The sequence below is a fragment of the Macaca nemestrina genome, chromosome 1, assembly GCF_043159975.1.
Source record: "Macaca nemestrina isolate mMacNem1 chromosome 1, mMacNem.hap1, whole genome shotgun sequence".
Lineage (NCBI taxonomy): Eukaryota > Metazoa > Chordata > Mammalia > Primates > Cercopithecidae > Macaca > Macaca nemestrina.
Window position 1 is genome coordinate 81,717,749 of NC_092125.1, and position 24,886 is coordinate 81,742,634.

General features: G+C 43.6%; 1 protein-coding gene, 1 long non-coding RNA gene and 1 pseudogene across 2 annotated transcripts; 2 read left to right on the plus strand and 1 right to left on the minus strand.

Moving 5' to 3' along the window:
- Positions 1-583: 583 nt before the first annotated feature.
- On the minus strand, positions 584-19,916 carry LOC105478170 (uncharacterized). The gene is made up of 5 exons (XR_985195.2): positions 19,450-19,916; positions 15,926-16,039; positions 14,116-14,237; positions 2,209-2,354; positions 584-754 (listed from the first exon to the last, which is right to left on the minus strand). It is a non-coding gene; the product is annotated as an uncharacterized lncRNA (long non-coding RNA).
- Positions 1,919-1,991, plus strand: LOC139360434 (U4 spliceosomal RNA; annotated as a pseudogene).
- Positions 19,917-21,228: 1,312 nt separating the features above from the next.
- On the plus strand, positions 21,229-23,293 carry LOC105478164 (coiled-coil domain containing 185). The gene has a single exon (XM_011735216.2). The coding sequence runs from the start codon at positions 21,295-21,297 to the stop codon at positions 23,164-23,166; it is 1,872 nt and encodes a 623-aa protein (XP_011733518.1). The 5' UTR covers positions 21,229-21,294; the 3' UTR covers positions 23,167-23,293.
- The last annotated feature ends 1,593 nt before the right edge of the window (positions 23,294-24,886 follow it).

Consider the following 24,886-nt stretch of genomic DNA (forward strand, 5'->3'; position numbering starts at 1 on the left):
AACCTCATTGAATACTTATCAAGGTAGCCTGTTTATATTTGCCAGCAGGTCTCTTAGAAAAGTCTTTCTTATATTGAACTGAAATCTACTTCCCTGAAACCTTTACCCACTGATTCTGGCTCTCCCCTGTGGGCCCATGCAGCTAAATAGAATTCCTCTTTCTTAGGAGAGCATCTCATGGCTTTGGAGATGGCTTCATGTTCCCTTGAGTCTTCTCTTCTCTGGGTCACGCATAGCCATTTCCTTCAGTGCTGCAATTCCCAGACTTTTCACCAGCCTGTGGCCTTTCTCTAACCCAGTTTCTCAATGATCATCCACCCCCAACAATCAAAGTTTGTTTCCAAAAAGAGGCCCTACTTTCGTTCTGTGGGTTCTGACCAGTACAGGCCAGTAGTGTTGCTTTCTGTATTTTAAACAACTTGCTTCTATTAATTCAACTGAAGAAGACAAGCATTTGGAGGGCAACTACAGCATAACATATTGTTATTATTATTACATATGTTATTATTATTAATCATTTTCTACATTATCCCATGTATTATTTTTGTAGGGCTGCCAAAACAAAATACCACAGACTGGGTGGCGTAAACAACAGACATTTATTTTCTCACAGTCCTGAAGGCTGGAGGTCCAAGATCAAGGTGCCGGCAGGGTTTGTTCCTTCTGAGGTCCCTGTACATTGCTTGCAGATTACCATCTTCTCCCTGTGTGATCACATGGTCTTTCCTCTGTTGTGTCTGTGTCCTCTTCGCCTCTTTTTATAAAGACACCAGTCATATTCGATTAGGGAACACCCTAACGACCCCATTCTAACTTCATTGCCCTTTTAAAGACCCTGTCTCCAAATATATTCATGCTCTGAAGTACTGGGAGTTAGGGATTCAACCTATAAATTTTGGGGGGGACACAATTGAGCCTGTAACATCCCACAACAAAAATACAGTATATTTTTTAAAGTGTAAAATATAAAACAGAAACATACTCATCATGGGTGAGGATGGTGAAGACAAAGGAGGTCAATCCATTTTTTTGGAGACCATCCAGCCAATGAAAGCCTCAGATCTGAAGTTAAGACAGTTCAGGCCGGGCGCGGTGGCTTACGCCTGTAATCCCAGCACTTTGGGAGGCCAAGGGCGGATCACAAGGTCAGGAGATCGAGACCATCCTGGCTAACACGGTGAAACCCCGTCTCTACTAAAAATACAAAAAAATTAGCCGGGCATGGTAGCGGGCGCCTGTAGTCCCAGCTACTTGAGAGGCTGAGGCAGGAGAACGGCATGAACCCAGGAGGCGGAGCTTGTAGTGAGCCGAGATCGGGCCACTGCACTCCAGCCTGGGTGACAGAGCAAAGACTCCGTCTCAAAAAAAAAAAAAAGTTCAACTTCTTCCTAATAGTTTTTCTGCCATTCCACAGCTATTTCTATGAATACCTTCTACCTAAGGGATTTTACAAAAGGAGTCATCTTGAATTTATTTTGTTATGTATTTTTCTGAAGAAGAGGAAGGAAATGAGGGTAGATGGAATGTAGAAGAGAATATGGTTTACTTCCTATTAAGTGGGAGCAGGTACGGAAACCTGACTTTATCTCTCTTCCTCTCTCAACTCCAGAACCAATACCACTGGGGACAGGAACTAAAGCAAAACCTCAGAGTCCTCCTCCCAAAGGCAGGAGAGCACCAGGGGCTTTTTTTCTTAGAGACTGTGCCCCTCGTCTGATTACATGCCTTCCGTCTACCCTCCATGCATGAAGTTCCCCACTGTTTTCACTCTTCTTTCCTCGTGGTATATATTATGATTTCACTTTTGGTGGCCAGTAATAGTTCACTCTATATATAGAGTTGAGCACTGACTATGAACTGGACACGCTTCTAGATGCTGGGAGTTCAACAGTGAACAAAGACAAAAACCCCTGCCTTCAGCTTTGTGCAGTAGCAGTATCATAGCCAATGAAGTTTATCTCAGGTGATTATTGCTAATTGAAAAAAACCCTGCCTTCCAGGAACTATTCTAGTTAAGGAAGACAGATGAGAAGAAAAGAAGGAAAACATTTTCTGTGCTAGATGGTGTTAAGCGCTAAGCAGAATAATACATTTGGGAAGAGGTAGAAGAAAAATGTAGGTTACAGTATGGGCTAAGTTGTAACAAAGTGTTCCAAATATATAGTAAATTAAATGGAAGTTTATTTCTCAAATATGTAAATTTCTTACCGTTGGAGGTACAGGGCATGGTAAAATGTCTGGGGCATATCTGCTCCAGAGTCATTCAGGGACCTAGGTTCCTTCTCTCATTACTCTGTTGTTCCCTGAGGTCTTCATTTGCATCATTGAAGCTGGATCGTTGGCATTTCTGGGGTCTGGCCCAAAGGAAAGCCGTTGGGGGGTGGTATGGAGAGAAAGAAAAGAAAAGTATAAGGTAACAATTTTCTTTCAGGCAAATGAGGAAGAAGTTACACAAATTAGTTCTCTCACATTATCATTACTGAGAACCTAGTCACATGGCCATACCTAGCTGCAAGGGAAGTTGGGAAATGTAGTCTTTATTGGACAGCCTGGAGACCAGAAAGAAGAGAATGGATTGGAGGGGACATGGGAAACTGGCAGTCTATGGCACCTTATGTATGAAGATAGAGATGGTTACTTATTTTTCTTAATCAATATTCAAAGGAAAATAAATCATTCGCACCAATCTCTTACTGACATTGAAAACCAAACTGGAGCCAGTTGTTCTTCTCTTCTGGCTTTCCTCAATCCTGCACACCCAGGAATACACACAATCAACCAGAAACCCTTTAATGAGCCCAGAACATACCAGAACATGAGCCTGGCATGGTACCAAATGCTGTGTTTGGGTGTAAATCTAGAATTTGCAAAGTATCTGATTCACCCATTGTCTCTGCCTTGGAGAGACACTCAGCAAGGAGACAAGCTTCAGGGGCTGGAGTGTGGAACAGGATAAATAAGCTCATTCAGTCACACTCCCATCCATTCTTCCTTCCATTCGAAGTGCACTTACGGTGTACCGAGCATATTTCAGTCATTGTGCTAGGTATGGAGAATACAAAAACAAAAACACAATCCTTACTTTTAACAAGTTTATAATCTATGGGGAGAGTTGAAAGACAAACCTGCAGTTATACAGTCATGGGGTAATTGCTGTAATTGGAAAGTACATAAGAGAAGGTGGTAGGAAAGGGGTCCTGGAGGTGACCTCATATGTCATATGAGGGTGTCTGTGTGTGTGTGCATGTGTCAGAAATGAAGGGGAAAGGATATACAGTGAGTTTTCTAGGCAGAAGGAATAGCTTGTGCAAAGGTCAGGAGGGAAGGGTTGGGGACAGAGACCAAGGTTAGAATTTAGAATGCAAGTTGGAAAATGCCAAGAGATAAAACTTCTGAGAAGCACTCGGACCGTATTAGAAAGCCATACAGAAAAGTGTAGCTTGTGTCTGCAGACCGAGGGAGAAGACCATGGAGGGGTGGGAAGAAACTGGAGAGGTGAACCAGAAAGGGACTATTGCCCATTGGCCCATAGATACGTGAAAGGTGCTCAATATCATTAATTAATTGGGGAATGCCAATTAAGACAAGAGACACTGTTTTCACCCATCAGATGGATTACAAATACTATGTTTGATAATATCAGGTGTTTGGTGATAATGCAGGGAAAAGGGAGCTCCAATATTCTGCTGGTAGGATTATAAATTTCTGTGTATTGACCACGTCTTTTATTTTCTGTATTTTGATGCTTTGACATTTGGGACCTTGGTGACCCTCAAGGGGCTGCCCTTCCCAGAACTAGACAATTCCTAGAGATGGTAGACTACACCCCCTCCCACCCTCCTCTATGAGCTGTCACACTTAGGACCACTATTCTCTGGCCCTTATCACCTCAGGTCCAGGTACCAGACAACTAGGCACAGCCCCTATGCCCCAGAGTCCACTGAAGCCATTCAAACTAGTCCGCTGAAGCCATTCAAACTAGCCCATCTTAAATCTGTTTACACTGCCTCACCTATTCCTTCCTGTGAAAGTACAATAAAGGCTCTTGTCCATGTTCCCCACCACACTCTCACTCCTTCTGCCTCTAGACCTACCTGGTGCTTCCCCACGTGGCCCTGCATGGTGTGCCATACCCCTGCCTCTAGGCACCTCTGACTCTAAAAACTTTTTCCTTCATGACAGTCATTTCTATGTCTGTGTGTCTTAACATACCTAGTTAAAACAAATCCCAGGCACTTTTAGAACAGGCCACCACTAGCAAGGAGGGGAGGCTGGGCACAGTGGCTCACGCCTGTAATCCCAGCACTTTGGGAGGCCAAGGCGGGTGGATCACAAGGTCAAGAGATCAAGACCATCCTGGCCAACATAGTGAAACCCCATCTCTACTAAAAATACAAAAATTAGCTGGGCGTGGCAGCACACGCCTGTAGTCCCAGCTACCCGGGAAGCTGAGGCAGGAGAATTGCTTGAACCCAGGAGGCAGAGGTTGCAGTGAGCCGAGATCGCACCACTGCACTCCAGCCTGGCAAAAGGGTGAGACTCCATCTCAAAAAAAGAAAAAAAAAGAAAAAAAAAACGAGAAAGGGATCCTGCAATTGCACTGTTCAGCATCTACCCCTAAAGAAACCCTGATGCATTCACTTGGATACTTCGTCTACTAAACAGAGATGGTGCCAGTACTTACTTCACACAACCATTAAGGGGAATGGCATTATTCCTGAAGAGCACCTAGCACATAGTAAGTGCTCAGGAAAGTAGATCCAAAGATATTCACTGCAGATGTTTTTCTAAAAGTGGAAAATTGGAAATAAGCTGAATGATGGAATGACTAAATAAATTGTGGTCTAGTCATACTAAGGAACACTATGTAGCCATTAGGAATAAATTAGATTTCCACCTAAGAACAGGAGAGCTCTGTGAAACATTGTTGCTGAGCAAAAGAAGCAAATTGTAGAACACAATGTACAGCAAGATACAATTTATGGAAAGGCAATACCATAGATTTTCTATGGATTTATATGAACACAAAAGAAAAAAGTCTGAAACGATTCACCGCAGTGGGGTTACATCCAGGTTAGCGTGAGCAGATTGAATTGTTTGGGAAGGTTGGTCAAAAATACTTTAGTTTTATTGCTATGACTTTTATTATTTCGGGAGTGGTGAGGAGATTATGTAATACTAGGGTAATTAGGAACTAATTTGAAATTCACAGGATGCGAGAAAAAAGATAAAGCGGTTAGAAAGTGGGAATGAACTTGGGGCTTAATGAGATGGAGTTAACTTTGAGAATACCATGAAAAATAGAAATAATAAGATCTGTCTCATAAGGGGTTCTTTGACTGAAGGCTTTCCCTTGGACGAAGAAGGGAGGGATGTGCAATAATGTTAACTGCTAAACTCGTTTGCCATTTTGTTAAAGAGCAACCTTGAGCTCCTCTCCAGAGCTTCCCCTCCTCATAGGAGGTGGGATAAGAGCCCCCTCTGTCCCTCCCTGGAAGTTTCCTCATCCCACACTATATCCTTAGCTGCGAGTTGGCTGGTTTCCTGTGATAATTAGGGTGGGTTAAACTGCCATAACAGATAAGGCAAAACATGTAATGACTCCAATGTAATAGAAGTTTCTTTTTCTCTCATAGGACAGTCCAGGGTGATGAGGGAGGGGCACAAATTGGGGAGTTGAGGATGAGTGGAGTTGGGGCACAGCAGTCCTTCAGGAACCCAGGCAGAAAGCAACTTTGTTCCAGTCAACACATGGTTTCCAAGAGTTTCTGGTCTTTGCCATTTCAGCTGTTTTATAAGATTTAAAGATGGCTGGACACACCACAGTGGCATTTGGATAGATGAAAGGTAGAATTCTTTGTTACTTACAGCTCCAAACAAGAAAAGACTGCCACACAGGGCCACACAGAGATTGCACCAGGACTGTTTGGGCCTGTTTATGTACGGCAAGTGGAATGGGGTTAGCTAGGTTTTGTGGACTCCCTGTGAACTGTCTGATTTGAGTAATTTGAGTAATTTCAGCGGGCTGTGGAGCATAGTGGTTACCTCTGGTTGTCTGGGACTCAGGGCAACCAAGGCAGTGGCCCCATATGAGTGCCCAAAAAGGGAATTGGTTGAGTGATTGGGGTTGTGGACTCAATCAGCTAATCAAGAAGCAGAACTGACCAGCCTTAAGCCAGGGCCTCAAAACTTGGGTCAAGACAATATTATATTTATATAATATGTAAATATATATGTGTACATATATGTTATCTATATTACAGTATACATATTTATATATGTGTTACATATATTACACTATATATAATTAATATGTAATATATTGCATAATATATAATTATGTATATTATATAACTACCTATTCTATAATATGCAATATAATATAATTAATTATATATAATTATAAAATTATATAATCAATTAATTATAATTAATATAAAATATATAATTAACATATAACATAATATACAATTTTGTATGTTATATATTATATAATTTTACATAAAATTAAAATTATATATTTTACATAATTATATATTATATAACATGTGATATATAATGTATTATATATTATATAATATAAATATATATTATACCTTATATAATACAAATATATATTATACATAAATATTTATATAATTAGATATAATACATGCCATTATATATAATGTATTATTATATGCATATAATTATTTTTCTTACATCAGCCCATGGGGAGAAAGGATAAGGCATATATGGGCCAGACCCCAAAGTGGCCCACATCTATTCTGCCCTCATTCCATTGACCATAATGAGGTCACATGGCCAACTAGTCACATGGTCTCATGTAAGTGCAAAATGACCTGGGAAGTGTAGTCTCAGGGACAACTGTTCCTAAGGTTGAAAGGAAGTTCAGATTTCAATGGGCAACTAGCTGACTCTCCCAAAGGGCTGTAAATTAATCTACACTCATAATTCATTTGCTTTTTTTTTCTTGCTTTGTTCATATTTGTTTCACCTGCTTACATGGTAAGCTCCTTTAGGGCAAGGACCATAATGTTCTCTTGCTTTGGATGCTTTCCCCAGCAATTAATTCTGTATCCAGTGGGGTTCTTAATGGATAAGCTTCTCATTAAACAAGCCCCAAGTAATTTCAATATGCAAAGGTAACTGCCACTTCAGAGTCGGTGTAAATGTCTGATACTTAGAATATGATTTCAGCTAGTTAAATTTATATCACTGGGGTAAAAAAACAACAACAGAAATATTCTCTGGGCCTTTCACCTTTTTATTTAATTCTGAGTTGGATAAAATGCTTCCAATAACTTTAAGCTTTGGACTCTGTACAGCAATATTTCGTTCTTGGATTAAATTAAACAAATATAGCAATATTTCGTTCTTGGATTAAATTAAACAAATATTGCTAATGAGATGGTTCAACATCATCACCACCTATTGTCATGTTTTCCATTTCAGTTGACTACCAGGTAAAGGTAAATCAGTGCTTTCAAAAATACTTTCAGTAATTACATTTTAAAATGTTATTTTCCTGACCTTTTTCTTTCATCTCATTTTCTATCACACTGCCTTCATTTTCTACCATACTGCCCTTTTTTTTTTTTTTTTTTGGTTTCTTAAACACTCTTACCTTTAAAACCACTGTCATGGACATTTTCTTCAGGAGGGTTAATACTTAATGGCACCAAGAAAAGGGGTGAGAAGAAAACAAACCTCAGCTATGAAATCACTTACTCAACTTTCATCCAGAATTTATTGAGTGCCTAAAATATGCTGAACATAATGCAAATCCATAAAAATGCAAATAGACATCATCTCAGCCTTAGAGCTCATAGTCATAAACCCAGGCCTATGTTTCTTTTATATACATTTTTAAAATTCAGGCACCTATTCATTCAACAAATATGTATTGAGTTCTACTATGTGCCAGGCACTGCTTTGCATGCTAGAAATATACAACTAAACAAAGCAAAGATTCCTGTCTTCCTGGAGCTTATATACAAGTGGAGAGAGATAGGCAATAATTTATCTCCACTCCCTACATCTCCAATCCAGAAGTGATTTTTTTAACCTGTGAAGTTCTCTGATATTTTAGCATCTTTCCTTTGGCAACTGCTACTATCTAGAAGGTGTATCCAAGTTGAAAAAGAACAAGGACTGGATCTTAATCTTTATATCTACCACTATGGCTAGGACAGGGTTAATAAATGCTCATTGGCTCAATGAATGAATGAATTTGTCTTTTCACAAAAGCGTAACCAGTGTAGACAAAGCAAATGAAGACTCACAGGATGCTGAATGGGCTTTTTAAATTTCCATTATCTGAAGGTATACTAGTCCATTTTCATACTGCTATGAAGAAATACCCAAGACTGGGTAATTTATAAAGAAAAATATGTTTAATGGACTTACAGTTCCACATGACTGGGGAGGCCTCACAATCATGGTGGAAGGCAAAGGAAGAGCAAGGCATGTCTTACATGGAGGCAGGCAAGAGGGCGTGTGCAGGGGAACTGCCCTTTATAAAACCACAAGGTCTCATGAGACTTATTTTCTTTTTCTTTTCATTTTTGTTTTTGAGACAGAGTTTTGCTCTTGTCGCCCAGGCTGGAGTGCAATGGTGTGATCTTGGCTCACTGCAACCTCCGCCTCCCAGGTTCAAGCGATTCTCCTTTCTCCTGCCTCAGCCTCCTGAGTAAGGGGATTACGGGCGCCCACCACCACACCTGGCTAATTTTTATATTTTTAGTAGAGGCGGGATTTCACCAGATTGGCCAGGCTGGTCTCAAACTCCTGACCTCAGGTGATCTGCCCGCCTCAGCCTCCCAAAGTACTGGAATTACAGACGTGAGCCACCGCACCTGGCCAAGACTTACTTTCTATCATGAAAACAGCATGGGAAAACCCACCTCCATGATTCAATTATCTCTCACTGGGTCCCTCCGATGACACTTGGGGATTATGGGAGCAACAATTCAAGATGAGATTTGGGTGGGGACACAGAACCAAACAATATCAGAAGGCAACAAAGTAGCCAGAAGCCGGATGGGATTTGCTTCCACACCCCTACCCTGCCTTCTCCCTGCCTGGTTTGGGGGCTGGGATGGAAGGGCACAGGAGCAGACTACATCTACCATTGTAGATTGCGTTGCAAGTAAATTTTGCAATGGGCTTTATATCATGATTTTTTATTCTCAAGGGAGAATTTTAATTATATAGTTATCATAACAGTATGAGAAAAATCTGGAAAACTTCAAGGCATGCCTGGGACATTGTGGACAACCCTTTGTGCCTAGGGAGCATGTGTGTTTAGGGGTGGATTGCAAGGTGGTTGTTAGAAATACAGATGGAACGTCTTATTGGGGTCACACACAAAAAATTGAACTTTATCAAAAGACAGTGGGAAGCCATCAAGTGATTTTTTTTAAGTTCCAGGGTACATAGGCAAGTTTGCTGCACCTATCAACCCATCACCTAGTTATTAAGCCCAGCATACATTAGCTATTTTTCCTAATGCTCTCCCTTCCCCAGCACCCCACCCCTGACAGGCCCCAGTGTGTGTTGTTCCCTTCCCTGTGTCCATGTGTTCTCATTGTTCAGCTCCCATGTATAAGTGAGAACATGTGGTGTTTGGTTTTCATTCCTGTGTTAGTTTGCTGAAGATAATGGCTTCCAGCTCCATCCATGCCACTGCAAAGGACATGATCTTGTTCCTCTTTATAGCCACATAGTATTCCATGATGTATATGTATCACATAGATGCTGGTGAGGCTGTAGATAAATAGGAATGCTACTGGTTCAACCATTGTGGAAGATGGTGTGGTGATTCCTCAAAGATCTAGAACCAGAAATACCATTTGACCTAGCAATCTCATTACTGGGTGTAAACCCAAAGCAATATAAATCATTCTATTACAAAGATACATGCACGCGTATGTTCATTGCAGCACTATTCACAATAGCAACATGGAATTAACCCAAATGCCCATTAATGATAGACTGCATCAAAGGATTTTGAGTGAGGAAGTATCATGATCAGTTGAACCAGATACTAGTCTTTTAGGAAGCATGAAGTCTGGATGGGAAAAGAATAGGACAAGGAGACAATGAAGAAGCTTCCCAACCCAGGTAAGGGATAATGAGGTATGAACAAGAGCAATAGCAGCAGCCAAGGGAGGTTCTGAAGAGGGGCAATGGTAAGATCTCAGGGACCCCTGCGTATTGAGGGTGAGGGAAAAAGATAATGCAAAGATGACATCAAGACGTAGAGTTTAAGAGACTGAGCTATAAACCTATAAACCTGCTAACAAAAGCAGGGAATACAAACAAAAAAGGAGATTTTGTGAGGATGGTTATGAATTCAGTGTTGGAAATGTTGGGTTTGAGTTGCCAGAAAAAAGTCCATATGGAGATACCCAGTAAGCGGTTGGAAACTCAGTCTCATGAGCTTTGTAGAGGGCTCCAAGGAAGAGAAGCAGGTCCCTGAGCTGCTCCAAGGCTGTCGGCTAAAGCCACAGAATAGATGCACTTGCATAAGGAGTGCACGATGAAAAGGGAGGAGGCCCTGGAGAGAACTTTTGGGACCTGTGCTATAGGAGAAAGAAGAAATGGAGGGAGTGAGGGAGGGAGAACAGTCGGTGAAAACAAAAAAAGGGCAGTGGGTCTTAAACTGTAGAGAGTAGAAAAAGTACCCAGAAATGTTAATGCAGACTGTGAGGCCATCCTGAGGCTGTCTCAGGGGAACCAGATTCAGTAGGCCTGGAATGGGGTCTAGGGACATGCAACTTAAAGCACATGCCTACTTCCTTTTCTATTGAGCCCCAAATTCAGCATCTTAAAAAACAAGGAAACATTTTTGATCTCATGGTTTCTATAAATCAGGAATCTGGCTCCAGGCCCTAGGCCTCTGGTAAGGTTGCAGTCAAGTTGTCGGCTGGGCTGCAGTGATCTAAAGACTTAACTTGGGTAAAGGATCTGAATGAAGATGAGTGTCCTCATAACATGGCATCTGGCTCCCCAGGAGCAAGTGATCCATGAAAGTAAGGCAGAGACCACAAGATCTTTTACGACAAAGCCTCATAAGTCACACTTGTCATGTCTGCAAAATCCTATTGTTTACATAGATGAGTTGAATTCAGTGTGGGAGGAGAGGTCACAAGGGTGACAGGAGACACAATCAGGAGGCCCACCTTGAATAATAAACATGTTCTTACACCTCTAGACTGATTTTGATACCAATGGTTCTCAGGTGCTGTGGCTCACGCCTGTAATCCCAGCAGGTGATTGTGAGGCCAAGGTAGTAGGATGGCTTGAGCTCAGGAGTTTGAGGCCAACCTGGGAAACAGTGAGACCCTGTCTCTACAAACATTTTAAAAGTTAGCTGGGCATATTGGCATGTGCCTGTAGTCCAAGCTACTCAGGAGGCTGAGGCAGGAGGATTGCTTGAGCCTGGGAGGTCAAGGCTACATTAAGTCATAATCCAACCACTGCACTCCAGTCTGGGCAACAAAGTGAGACTCCTTTTTAAAAAAAAGAACCCAAGTGACCCTTGGAGAAACACTGGGTGGAGAGAAGAAAAAGTAAGCAAAGTAAGTCAAGGAAGGAAAGAAATTCAGTCGAATGGAAGATGGACCTCAGTGCCAAATAGAACCAAGAAATCAAGATGAGACTGAGAAGAGACCACTGGATTTGGCCTCTAGAACATAGTCTTGACCTTTAAACTCTAAAACAACACTTCTAGAGAAACACAACATTTTTAGAAAATGCAACCTATGGTAAGAAATATATTTTACTTCAACACCTGGTACTTAGTTCACCCATAGATAGAAACAAACATTTCATGACTTCATATCTACGTCTACTACATGAGAAGCACTCATATTTCTTATTGTATTATAAAGTATGTCTTTTTTTAAAATGCTAGCCAGTCCACTAAATTGATGTTGTTGATTGTTAATGCATCTTGAGCTGAAGTTTGAAAAAACAATGTGAACATGTCTGAATAACAAAGATGATGATGATGATGATGATGACAAGTACAAGAAGCACATTTTGAGTGTTTATGCTAGGAGTATACACTATTTGTTAAATGTAATGATATGAATTATCTCATTCATGACAACCCTATACTTCAGTACTACTATCACAACTTTAGATGAAAAATTTGAATACTTAAAGAACTTAAGTAAGTTGCCCAAGGTCATATGATTCAGAGATCAAAACTATAATTTATTTTAATCTAAGCAATATGACTTCAGAATTCACATTTTAGAACTCTGCTGTCCAATATGGAGGGCACCAGCCACATGTGCCTCTTTTAATTTTAATAAGTTAGAATCAAATAAAATTAAAAGTATGTTTCTTCAGTCATGTCAGCCATATTTCATGTGCTCAGCAACTTCCTGTGGGCTCCATATTGGATAGCACAGATGCAGAGCATTTCCCTTATCTCAGAAAGTTCTGTTGGACGGCGCTGCCGTAGAGCTAAACTATAAGGGTCATGGGAGATGGAAGTCACCTGAGCATAGTTGTAAGGAGAGAGAGAAAAGAAGGAAGAGGAGTCAAAATAGGGGATGCAGGAGCCAGCAAGGGCCTAGGGAAGATGGAGGGACAGAATCAGAGTAGGGGGAATGGGCTTTGGCAAGAGATAGGGTCAATTTCCACCCTGTGTCAGAAAGAAGGAGACAATGGATGAAGACCCAGCGGAAGGGGAAGTTGAGGAAGTTTCCTTTTATGACCTTGAACTTGTTTAAAATGTAGGGGCTGAGAACAGGAGCGAAGAGTGAGTGGGCAAAGGTGTGGTCAGGGGCTTGAGTCAGATAGAAAAGATTAGAAATCATCCCTGCACTAGGTGACATATACAAATAGAGGCACTGATACCTACCACTGACTGGCTTAGCAGTGTTAGACACTGGGAATTTTAATTTATTTTTTCTTCTTTTTTTTTTTTTTTTTGAGACAGAGTCTCATTCTGTCACTTAGGCTGGAGTGCAGTGGTGCAATCTCTGCTCACTGCAACCTCTGCCTCCCGGGTTCAAGCAACTCTCCTGCCTCAGCCTCCCGAAGAGCTGGGATTACAGGTGCCTGCCATCATGCCCCCAGGTAATTTTTGTATTTTTAGTAGAGATGGGGTTTCAGCATGTTGGCCAAGCTGGTCTCGAACTCCTGACCTCAAGTGATCCTCCCACTTCGGCCTCCCAAAGTGCTAGGATTACAGGTGTGAGCCACCGCACCCAACGTTTAGACACTGATTTTTTTGTTGTTGTTGCTGTTGAGGCAGAGTCTCACTCTGTCACCCAGGCTGGAGTACAGTGGTGCAATCTTGGCTCACTGCAACCTTTGCCTCCTGGGTTCAAGCAATTCTCCTACCTCAGCCTCCAGAGTACCTGGGACTACAGGCATGTGCCACCACACCCGGCTAATTTTTTGTATTTTTAGTAGAGACAGGGTTTCACCGTGTTAGCCAAGATGGTCTCAATCTCCTGACCTCGTGATCCACCTGCCTTGGCTTCCCAAAATGCTGGGATTACAGGCGTGAGCGACTGTGAATTTTTAGTGCAGTCAATCATTTATTTCATTCATTCGACAAATATTTATCAAGTTCCTGGGTGGGGGTGAAAAAAGCAGGTGAGATCCTTTCTCTCGTGGAACTTACTGGAGGATGACTTGGTTAATCAAATCTTCACAGAACTCTCAAGTGTGGGCCTGCAATGAACACACCCACCAAGGCGAGAAGCTGCTACTCTAAAGGAGCTGTGAGAGTGTATAGTAGAGGATTTAATCTGATCAGGGATGGCTCTCCCTGAACCAAGACTTCAAGAAGGAACCTCATTCCATGCAAAGGGGAGAACAGTTAATGACTCTCCCCAGAGGTATGGCCGAGCAGAGACCCAGGTAGGTGGCTGAAGGTGCTTTCAAAAGGTTCCTGTGGACAGAAGTGGTTGCTGAATGCACAGACAGGGCCACCCACAGTTGCTGAATTCTACTCCAGCCCCATGTGTGGGTGGCTTTGAGTGAAAAGAACACTATGAGTTGCCCACTGAAAATTCTTTCATAGTATAATAAAACTGGTCGATGCAGAGGTTGGAATTTAAGTGGGCTGAGGGTGCCCTGCCTTACCTAACGTCAGCCAAGGATTCACAATGCACGGCATATTACAATACATGCACGGTCAGCAATCACAGCAAACCATCCATCACCAGACTTCTATTGCAGTGCTATCTTCCCTTACTTTTAGCTTTCTGAAAAACAAATTTCATTTAAGGTTGAAAACTTCATGCTCAATTTTAGCAAAAACAGAAAAATTTTTTTAAAATGGAACTTTAAAACCCTCACACATTTTTTTTAAAGTTTCAACAAAACACATTTTTTAAAATAAAAAATGAAATTATTCAATGTAATGCCTATGTGATGCTGAGGATTAAAGAACTCCAAATTGGATATGTTATTAAGTGAGATTCTTTCCTCAAGTTTCCACTGGGTCAATGTCTTCCTATGTTTTAACACTACAAACTATTTGTAATAACATTTCAAAAATCAGCAACTTTATCACACCGTTTTGTGTTTCTGTGTCAGTGTTAAGTGATCCAGTAACTGCAGCTCAGTCCTGTTATCTCCCTGTGGAATTGAACTCACTGTCAACTCTAAGCATACTTATTTCGAGTTCTTCCCTTCTTCATAAGATTTGGGTAATTATCATCTCCTGCTTTTAATTGCATGAAGGTTACAAATGTGAAAAATATTAAAATCCTAAGATGCAGCAAAACTAGAAGTATTTAAAATACTCTTCTGCTCTCCAGGCTACACGTGATTTTCTCTGGCTATAATTATGCAGTCCTAGCACAGAAGGCCATCCGGTGTGAGGTTGGGGTGAGGGACCGAGGTCCGATCCTGACTCCACTGCCGACTAATTTCGTGATCTTGAGCAGTTCTCTCTTAGAAAGAACAGTTGGCTCAGAAAGAACAGTTCCTACTTCGCATAGTTGTGGTAGGGTTTGCACATAAAGCACTTTGAGCAGTGCTCTAACACCCGCTCAATATGTATCTGCCATCATTTTTATACATATAACCTCTCATACACATGGAATATTTGCATTGTGGGTAAGTGATTGTTTCCATGGTAACAACTTTCCTATTTCTAGGCCCTTATCCCACTATTTTCTTTTTTTAAAAAAGAAGTTTATAGGCTACAATTTTCACTCTTAGCACTACATTAGCATGAGTTTTTCATTTCTTGCCCTGGGTGTTTGCATACTTTTTTTGTTTTGTTTTTACAGTTTTGCGGGTCTGATATTTTTAACGAGTCCATATCTCGTAGGCTCATGTAGAGAGTGGTCCTGTAGTGTATTCTCAGATACTGTTACTTAGGGGAATGTTTTCCTGTGTAGTGAGGAAAAAGTGGAGGTGGGGCATAAAATAACAGAAATCCTGTGAAACTGTACTGCAAAATTGATTTTTGAAAATTAATAATTGCTGGGTGCGGTAGCTCATGCTTGTAATCCAAGCACTTTGGGAGGCTGAGGCAGGTGGATCACTTGAGCCTGAGAGTTTGAGAGCACCCTGGACAACATGGTGAAACCCCATCTCTACAAAAAATACAACAATTAGCCGGGCATGGTGCTGCATGCCTGTAGTCCTAGCTACTCAAGAGGTTGAGGTGGGAGGATCACTTGAGTCTGGGAGGTCGAAGCTGCAGTGAGCTGAGATCACACCACTGCGCTCCCACCTGGTGACAGAGTGAGACTCTGTCTTAAAAAAAAAGGAGGGGGAGAGAGAGAGAGATAAAGAAAACGGGCCAGACACGGTGGCTCATGCCTGTAATCCCAGCACTTTGGAAGGTCAAGGTGGGCAGATCACATGAGGTCAGGGGTTCGAGACCAGCCTGGCCAACATGATGAAAACCCATCTCTACTAAAAATACAAAAATTACCTGGGCATGGTGGTGCACGCCTATAGTCCCAGCTTCTTGGGAGGCTGAGGCAGGAGAATCACTTGAACCCAGGAGGCGGAGGTTGCAGTGGGCCGAGATTGCGCCACTGTGAGACTGTCTCAAAAACAAAACAAAAAGGAAATTAATAATTTACCCTATCATCCAGCTATTAAGGAAAAAAAAAACTTTCCACATAAATATTATCCTGTTAGTAAAGGTGGTTTCAAAGCAATACATTTATGTAGAATAAAAATTACCTAAATGTTAATAGCTTTTGCTTACTACATGAATATTGGGGAACCTCAATTAATCTACAGCAGCTCTGTCCAAAGGACATATACTGTGATATCTATTGCATATGCACCTGTGCAATTTTTATTAGTAGCCCCTTTAATATAAGTAACAAGAAATATGAAATTAATTTCAATAATACATTTAATCTAGTCTAATGGGTTCAAAATAATATCATCTCAACATGTAACCAATATAAAATAAGTATTGAGATATTTTACATTTTTTCATACTGCTTTTGAGATCCAGTGTGTATTTTATACTTACAGCACACATCAATTCAAATTATTCATGCTCAAGGGCACATCCCATGTGTGAGTATGGGCTGCCATATTAGACAGAGTAGCTACAGCTTTTTTCTCCCATTTGACCCATCCAAGAATTAGACGCTCTGCTAAGAGATCAAATTTGAAGTCACCACGACAACTAACAATCTGTTCTGAGGAAGGGCATGAAACGCATTTCAATTCCACAGATGAATTTGAATTGTGGGGTCAGAGCACATTTTGCCATGTTTTCTAAGTCTCCAACAAATTAGGAGGCCCGGGTCTTCATTTGGCAGAAGGCTCACATTCTAAGGCATCCAGCGAAATACATTGAGGATTTTTTTTTCTGCCAAATAAAAATGATTGTTCTTAGTATCAAAGGAATGCTTGGCAGTGTAGCATTTGCAAAACATCTCTTTCATCTACCCCAGGAAGGAGCTGACTGTAGCTTCCAGCCTGGGATCCTCTGAGGGGTCTCCTTAAGATGCTACAGATGCAGGTGAGGAAGATTTTCTTGGCTTTGTGACAATGTGCCAAGGCTTGGAGCTTCCCCACCAGGCCCCTCAAAGGAAAAGGTTTCTCTTTCAAGTTTTGGTGGTTTACTCCAGACATTCTATTTGCTGTTCTGTGTGGGGTTCACTTGTTATTACAACTTCTTTTACCAAATTTCCAAGATTGTTGTCTTCAAGATCACCTAGACTGGAGATCTGCTATCACTACCACTTGGTTTAGAAACTCTCCTTCTCCATATCAAAGCATCCCAATGCCAGGAACCCTCAAACTCTGACCTGTTTCTCCAATCCATCCTTTCTTGTCCCATGGCTATTGCCCTGGTTTATGTTTCCTTTTTGCCCACCCAGACTGCTGAACCAGCCTACTAATTGATCATGCACACTGCTGCCAGGATGAACTTTCTAAAATCTAGATCCCATTGGGTTACTTTCCTGGTTTCAAGACTTTTCTTAACGCCTTGCTGTGATCTACACAGTGGATTTCAACTCTCATAAAAAAGGATTGAAATAGGAGAACCCCAAATTTTTTCAGTGAAGTGTTACAAGGAGCCCCAAGATATAAAACAGATAAAGTCTAAGCTGCCCTGGGTAAAGCAAGGACGGAGGCCTCAGAGCCTGCCCTAAAGTCCTCCAGCCCCGCCCCTCTGGGCCCAATGCAGCTCTGGGGGAATCCTGGAGCGCTTCTGGACACAGCTGGGATGCTGCAGCCCAGTGGGAGGACGTCTATGCTTCCTGGCTTGGCATAGCAGGCCCTACAGAATCTGCCCCAGCCCACCTTTCTGGCTTTATCACCTGCCACTTCACTCGCGCACACTCCCCATGCCCCTGCTACACAAATCACACATGACCCCAATGTGCCAGGCATTTGAGGCTCCACACTGCAGCCCAAGCAGCTTCCTCGGCCTGGTGTCTTCCTGCTCATCCCTGTCTCGACAATCCTAATTGTCCTTCCAGGTTTCACTCCAGTATCATCCGTATGGAGCCCTCTCTTATAAAAAATTCGGACAGAGCACACCCCCACTCTCCCCTGGGAATTCTGTTAAGGTGAACTATTTAACCACTTACAACATCTGCTACCTAGAACTGTTTCTCTTAGCAATATCATCTTTTTAATCCTGGCCCAGATTATCAATAAATTTGTGTGACATTACGCAGTGAAGACTCTGTCCTTTATTCCAGTGTCAGCAGAGGTGAGTGAGCCATACACAATTCCCTGAGGAATCCTGAGAATCTTCAGAGGAAGCAAGAAGTCAAAGAGCCCCAAACTGGAAATCTGAGCCCTTGGGTTCTCATTCTGGCTCCATCCCAAACTAAGTCTTTAAATTCAGCTCTACACTGCCATGGTTTTAGTGCTCTTGGCATAATGATAATGATTATTCTAATGGCTAATATTTATAAGGCAGCTACCACATGCAGACAGACACTGCTGTAAGCGTTTTTCATGGATTAACTCATTTTTGCTTTACAGAACAAAGGCTGAAGCATTTACTAGATTGAACCCTTTCTCCAGCTGCATTTGGGACTGAAAGAGACTTTACAGGGATGAGGAAACCAAGACATAGGTGAAATGACTTCTCAGGTGACTCAGCTGGTAGCAGAACTGGCTGGTGGCAGGTCTCCTGGTTTTCAGGTGGGTATACTTTCACCCACATAACACTGTTCTGTGGGAGTAGCCTGGGTATTGACCAGAGCCACACCTGTCCCTGCAAAATGTTTTACAAAGCTTCCACAGAGAGATATGACACTCAGCTATCAGCACAACTCAATACATGTAAAAATATTTCCTAACTTCAAAAGTTAAATGATTCCATTCAAATTTGGTTTACTTTTGAAATTACCATCTAGTAAGGGCTATATTCACATAAAATAATTTATTTAATGGGATACAAATGGTGCCAATAAAATCTAGGGTAGAAAACTTCTTATCCCCAGCTATAGACATGCTGGTGAGATCCTAATCAGGCAGAGTGGCTCCTTCCACTGTAGTTAAGGCTGCTACCACATGGCTTCAAGGACATGGTGTCCATGACCTTCTGCTGTATATCAGATCATAATTTTCCTAAAAGCATGGCTCAATTTATAGTGCATTCCCCAAGAGGCAGGCAGCACGCTATCATGGAAAGAGAAGTAAATCTGAAGTCAAAACTCCTGCCATTGACCAAGTGACTCTGGGGAAATCAGTTAATATGGCAAAGTCTTAGATTTGTCCAGTGGAAAATATTGTCAAGGCTATTGGTCCTTCCTAGCTGGGGTTGCTGTGATGCTTCAAGGAGACGTGAATGAAGAGGATTGTTGTGGGTAAATACTCATTTTTCTTCTTTAAGGAATGGTCATACTTGGAGAATGCTATCCAGAACTGTTTCCTCATTGCAACCCTGCCTTAGTCTCTTTCGGATGCTATTAACAAAATACCGCAGATTTGGTGGCATATAAATGAATGAAATTTATTTCTCACCATTTTGAAGGCTAAGAAGCCAAAGATCAAGACATCAGATTTGGTGTCTGGTGAGGATCGTCTCCCTGGTTCAGAGATGGCCATCTTTTCACTGTGTCCTCACATGACAGAAGGGATGAGGGAGTTCTCTGGGACTCCTTTTATAAGGGCACTAATCCCACTGATGAGGGCTCCACCTGTATGACCTAATCACCTCCCAAAGGTCCCACCTCCTAATACCATCACCTTAAGGGTTAGAATTTTAACTTAAGAATTTGGGGGAAACACAAACCTTCAGACCATAGCAACCCCAGGGAAGGGAAGTGACTTAGCCAGGATCCACAGTATGATGTGAACATGACAGAGCTTGGAGTCACCCCTTTCTAGCACTCTATCCTTTACTTAAACTATTTTAAGATTACATTAATTGCATTATTTCCTTAAGCTAGAAATCTGCAGAAATATTTGTAAATTCATATATTACTTTAAGTCTTAACACTTTGTTTTTGAGACAAAGTCTCACTCTGTTGCCCAGACTGGGGTGCAGTGACATAATCATGGCTCACTGCAGCCTCAAATTCCTGGACTCAAGCAATCCTTCCACCTCAGCCTCCGGAATAGCTGGGACTACAAATGCACACACATGTTTAGCTAATTTTTAAAATGTTTATATAGAGGCAGAGTCTCTCTATGTTGCCCAGACTGGTCTAAGTCCTGGGCTCAAGGGATCCTCCTGCCTTGCCTTCCCCACATGCTAGGATTACAGGCATGAACCACCACCCAACCCAATTCTTAAAACTTTTAACTGACGCTTAGCATGGCACCAAAATGATATTTATTGAATGTATTCTGGTGCCAACCTCTGGATGCATCATTTCGTCTGACCCTCACAACAGTCCTGCAATGCTGGTAAGATGAGGCCCGGCTTCCCACTCCATCTTGCTGGAACTGGAGGTCATGGAAACTTAAGGGATTTGCCCAAGAGCCCATGAGTGAAGAGTGGTAGAGGAGATTCAAATTCTTTTTCTCTACCAGATCCAGTGCTTTTCCCATTAGCCAAGGGTGCCTCAACAAGGAACAGGAATCCCACAAAATTCGAGGAAAAGGGGGAAAAATGTGATTTCAACATGGTGTTCACTGATGCTATTTCAGAAGTGTGCACGCAGCATTCATATTTTGACAAAAGCAGTAATTACCATATTAGAAAATAGAGTCGTTGTCTTCCTTTTCTAAAAATCTTTAAAAGTTAACATTAAAGCATACTTTGGGCTTGCTAATTTAAAACGGCAAATGGATGGTGTCGCATATTAATGTGCGTCCACAGCCGCTCTATTTGACCACGTTGCAGAGGTACACACGTGCAGGATGGTGGTTCTGCAGCTGAGGGTATCTCCTCCCTGAAACTGCACCTTGGCCCTTCTCCCCACCCTTTTTATTCTGAGGGTGACGCCTTCACCCGGGCTTTCTTAAAATCCTGCTGTTTGTGTGCAAATGCGAGTTCAAATTTCTCCCTGAAACACTGGTGGGGGGACACTATGCACCCTCATCTTTAAATGTCATCCTGATTTCCCACATATTCCCTCCTCCAACCTGCAACCCCTTTCTCCCCCACCCGACCCCCACCACCCCCATCTCCAGCCTCCTGTCCTTCCCATTCCAGGTGCTCCGAGTGCTAGCAAAACTGGGGTGGGCGGCGCCGGGCAAGGGCTGAAGACTGCGGGGACCCAGCTGCCAGGCGCATTGTGAAGTGGCCGGAGCGTCACAGGCGACCCCGACTTCGGGACCGGGGGGCGGGGCGGGTGTCTGCAGCGTCCTCTGGAGGTCTCAGACCCCTTGCGCAGACTCTGCGCGTGCCCAGAGGGAGGGATGGCAGGCTTCAGCCACTTCTCCCAGCCGCCCTACCGGGACCTCTGGGAACCCCCGCGGCCCGGCGGAGAGCGAGAGTCCACGCAGCGGCTGGGCGGGCAGAGGTCCGGAGCCGACTCCCCCGCGTGCTCCCGGGCCGAGACTCCGGGTGCGGAGAGCGAAGCTGGGGCGTGCTGGCTGCACCCGCACTGTTCGTTCACGCCGCGGCCTCGCAGGCGCGGGTGCTCAGACTCACCGCGGGGCAGCCGAAGCCTGAGCGATGTGGTCCGCAGGCCCCTGGACCGCTCCAGGAAGCACGGGCTCCGCAGCAGGCGCCTAGAAGATGCCTGGGGAGAGACAGGAACCAAGCCCCGCCCAGCTTGGCAGCCGCAGACCCAGCTGCCACCCCAGCGGCCGCAGCCCTGCCCGCATTACCCACTGGCCCAGGGAGACTCGCCCCCGCCTTACTCCGGAGGAGCTGGCACTCCCCTGAGTGGCACATTCAGGGTAGAAAAGGCACAGGGTGGAGACCAGTGGGCAGTGCCGCTCGGCAGACATCTAGGTCGCTGGTCCGCTTCCTCAGTTCCCTCGGAGCGGTCTTCTGTGCCCTCCCAAAAGTTCAGGAGGCACTCAGCCTGCGGGTGCGCCCAGAAGAGAGACAGCAGCGACCAGGTTGAGTCATTAGCAAGCCGGGACTCCCAGCCCTCGGCCTCTAGCAAAGAGATGCGGAGCCCCCACACCCAGGTCCTGAAGAGCAAGCTGGAAGAGGCAGTGGTGTCCTCCCAGGACCAGCAGATTGTGGCCCTCGTGTTGACCCGTCTCAAGAAGGCCCAGAGGATGCGGGAGCTGCAGCAGCAGGCGGCTGAGGCCTGGGAGGAGTTGAAGCGCTCGGATCAGAAGGTCCAGATGACCTTGGAGCGGGAACGCCGGCTGCTGCTGCAGCAGAGCCAGGAGCAGTGGCAGGAGAAGGAGCAGCGCAAGACCCTCCAAAGCCCTGAGCAGCGCTGCCGGCGGCGGGACAGCCAGAGGAAGAACGTGACCCCGGGGGAAAGCCGGTGGAAGGAACAAACTGAGGACCAGGAGAGCCCGCGCCAGGAGAAGCTGGAGAAGGCGCGCGCCCAGGCAGAGCACCGAAAGCAGTGCCAGGTGCGGCGCCTGCGGGAGCAGGAGAAGATGCAACGGAACCTCCGGGAGCAACACACCCTGCAGCTACAGAGGAGGCTGGTGGAGGCCTGTCGCAAGAGGCATCTGCATGCCGTGGAGGGACAGAAGAAGGTCCAGGACACCAACCTGAGCTCTCTCATCAATTACCAGGCCCGGAAGGTCCTCATGGACTGCCAGGCCAAGGCTGAGGAGCTCCTTAGGCAGCTGTCCCTGGAACAAAGTTTCCAGCGGTCCCAAGAGATACACCAGGGCCTGATGAAGGAGCGGCACCGCGAGCTGAGGGAGAAGGCCCAGAAGGAGGAAGAGCAGTTGCAGCAGGCCAGGTGGCGTGCAGGGGAGTCAGAGGAACAGAGGAAGATGCGCAAAAGGATTCTGGTGGAGCTGGCAGATGAGAAGATCCGACAGGCCAGGAATCACGTGCACAAGACCACTAGGGACAAGGTGCAGCACCTCCGGGAGCTCAACCACCTGAGGGAGAAAAACCACCACATCCTGAAACTGAAAGCCGAGAAGGAGGAAAAGTGCCACATTGAAGGCATCAAGGAGGCCATTAAGAAAAAGGAGCAGAGGGTGCGGCACATTACCCAAGGGAAAGACCCAAACTTCCAGGAGTTCCAGAAGCTCCCTCAGGCCTCCAGGAGAGAAGAGAGAGCGCCTCCCAACAGCTCCCTTGATCAGATAGTACTAGAGGCCCAGCTCCGTGCCTGTCAGCAGAACAGGGATTACTGAGAACCAAGGACGCCTGGCTTACAGCGCCAGCCAGAAGGAGATGTGGCAATGTGATTCCTTTTGTAATCTGATTATAATTGAACATTGATTTTAAAAAAGCATATAAAATAGCTGCAATTTCCTCTCATGAACTGGTTTATTGATTCACTTGGATAGTTTAGAGGGTCGGGGAGAAAATTTGGGGAATTTCTATGAAAATGACTTGGCTTTGTGAATTTCGATTTGAATACAAAATATTCATTTAGCTCTCAAGTAATCTGAGAAACACACAACAGGCACATTTTGGAGACACCAGAGAAAAATCTATAGTTAGGGATACAGTTCTGTGACATGTCTTAAGTCTTTTCCTGTCCCAGAACTTATGAAAGGGTGAAGTATAAAGTACGCATCATAAGAAATCTCCAAGACAAAAAGAAATTTTAAAAAGAGTGAAGTGGGAGGATTCCTGTGAACGAGTAGATTTGGGAACCCTGCATACTATATCCTCTCTTGGGAGTTCATAATGCACTTTAAAATTTTAAAGACATGCAGTAAAGAAACTTAATGTTTAATGTCCCTCACCTCTTTTTTTTCTCAGATAATTTCATGGAATTGATGTTCTGTGAAACATTTTTGAAAACGGCACTCTATAGTTCTTATCTGATTGTGAACTTCTTTGGCCTTCCCTCCCTGTATTGATAGGAAGTATTTATAATTCCATCAGCACTATTTCTTGACTGTTCCACCACAGCCACACCATCTGATATAGTTTGGCTGTGTCCCCACCCAAATCTCATCTTGAGCTATATAGCTCCCATAATTCCCACGTGTTGTAGGAGAGGCCTTGGGAGATAATTGAATCATGGGGGTGGGGGTTTCCCCCATACTGTTCTCATGGTAGTGAATAAGTCTAAAGAGATCTGATTGTTTCAATAGGGGAAACCCTTTTCACTTGATTCTCATTCTCTCTTGTCTTTCACCTTCCACCATGATTGTAAGGCCTCCCTAGCCACATGGAATGAGTCCATTAAATCTTTTTCTGTATAAATTACCCACTCTTGGGTATGTGTTTATCAGCAGCGTGAAAGCAGACTAATGCATCATCTAAGATCTCATTGGAATCTATTTGGTCTGGTTCTTTTTTTGGTCAGTCCTATCCAGCCTTAAAGAATAAAATTCTATTGGAATCCTTCTCTTCTCCTCTATTTCTCCTCTGTCTCTTGAAGGAGGTATGTGATGTCATTCTGTCTACCCACATTGTGTCTAATTAACCTAACCAGGCCCTGAGTCAATGACTAAGCATGACTCAGTAATATGACATTTTAAAAATAAGGAGCCAAAAGTTAAATAGAAATTAACCCATCATATCTCAGAGTCTTTATTGAACTCTCTAAATGTTTTCTTTAAGAAGCCCCTAGTGTCACATTTGTATTAGAGGGAGAGAAATAGAATAAGCTCCATTGGGAGATTTATATCTTATTAGTAATTCTAAAACAACATTAAAGATAACCTGACAAAGGATTTTGTGCAAAGGTCAGTTTGAGGTCCACTTTCTTGGCTCTTATCATGGAAACCAGGCCCTCTTCCCCATTCCATTTTCTTCCCTTGCCCCAGTCCCTTCTGCCTGGTATCCCCAAAGAGGCCTAAGGTAGGACCCTTATTCTTCTCCTCAAAAATGTTCAAGGACAGCCGCCTTGCTCAAAATGGAAGGGCTCACATATCTTCCCTCAGTTTCCAACCT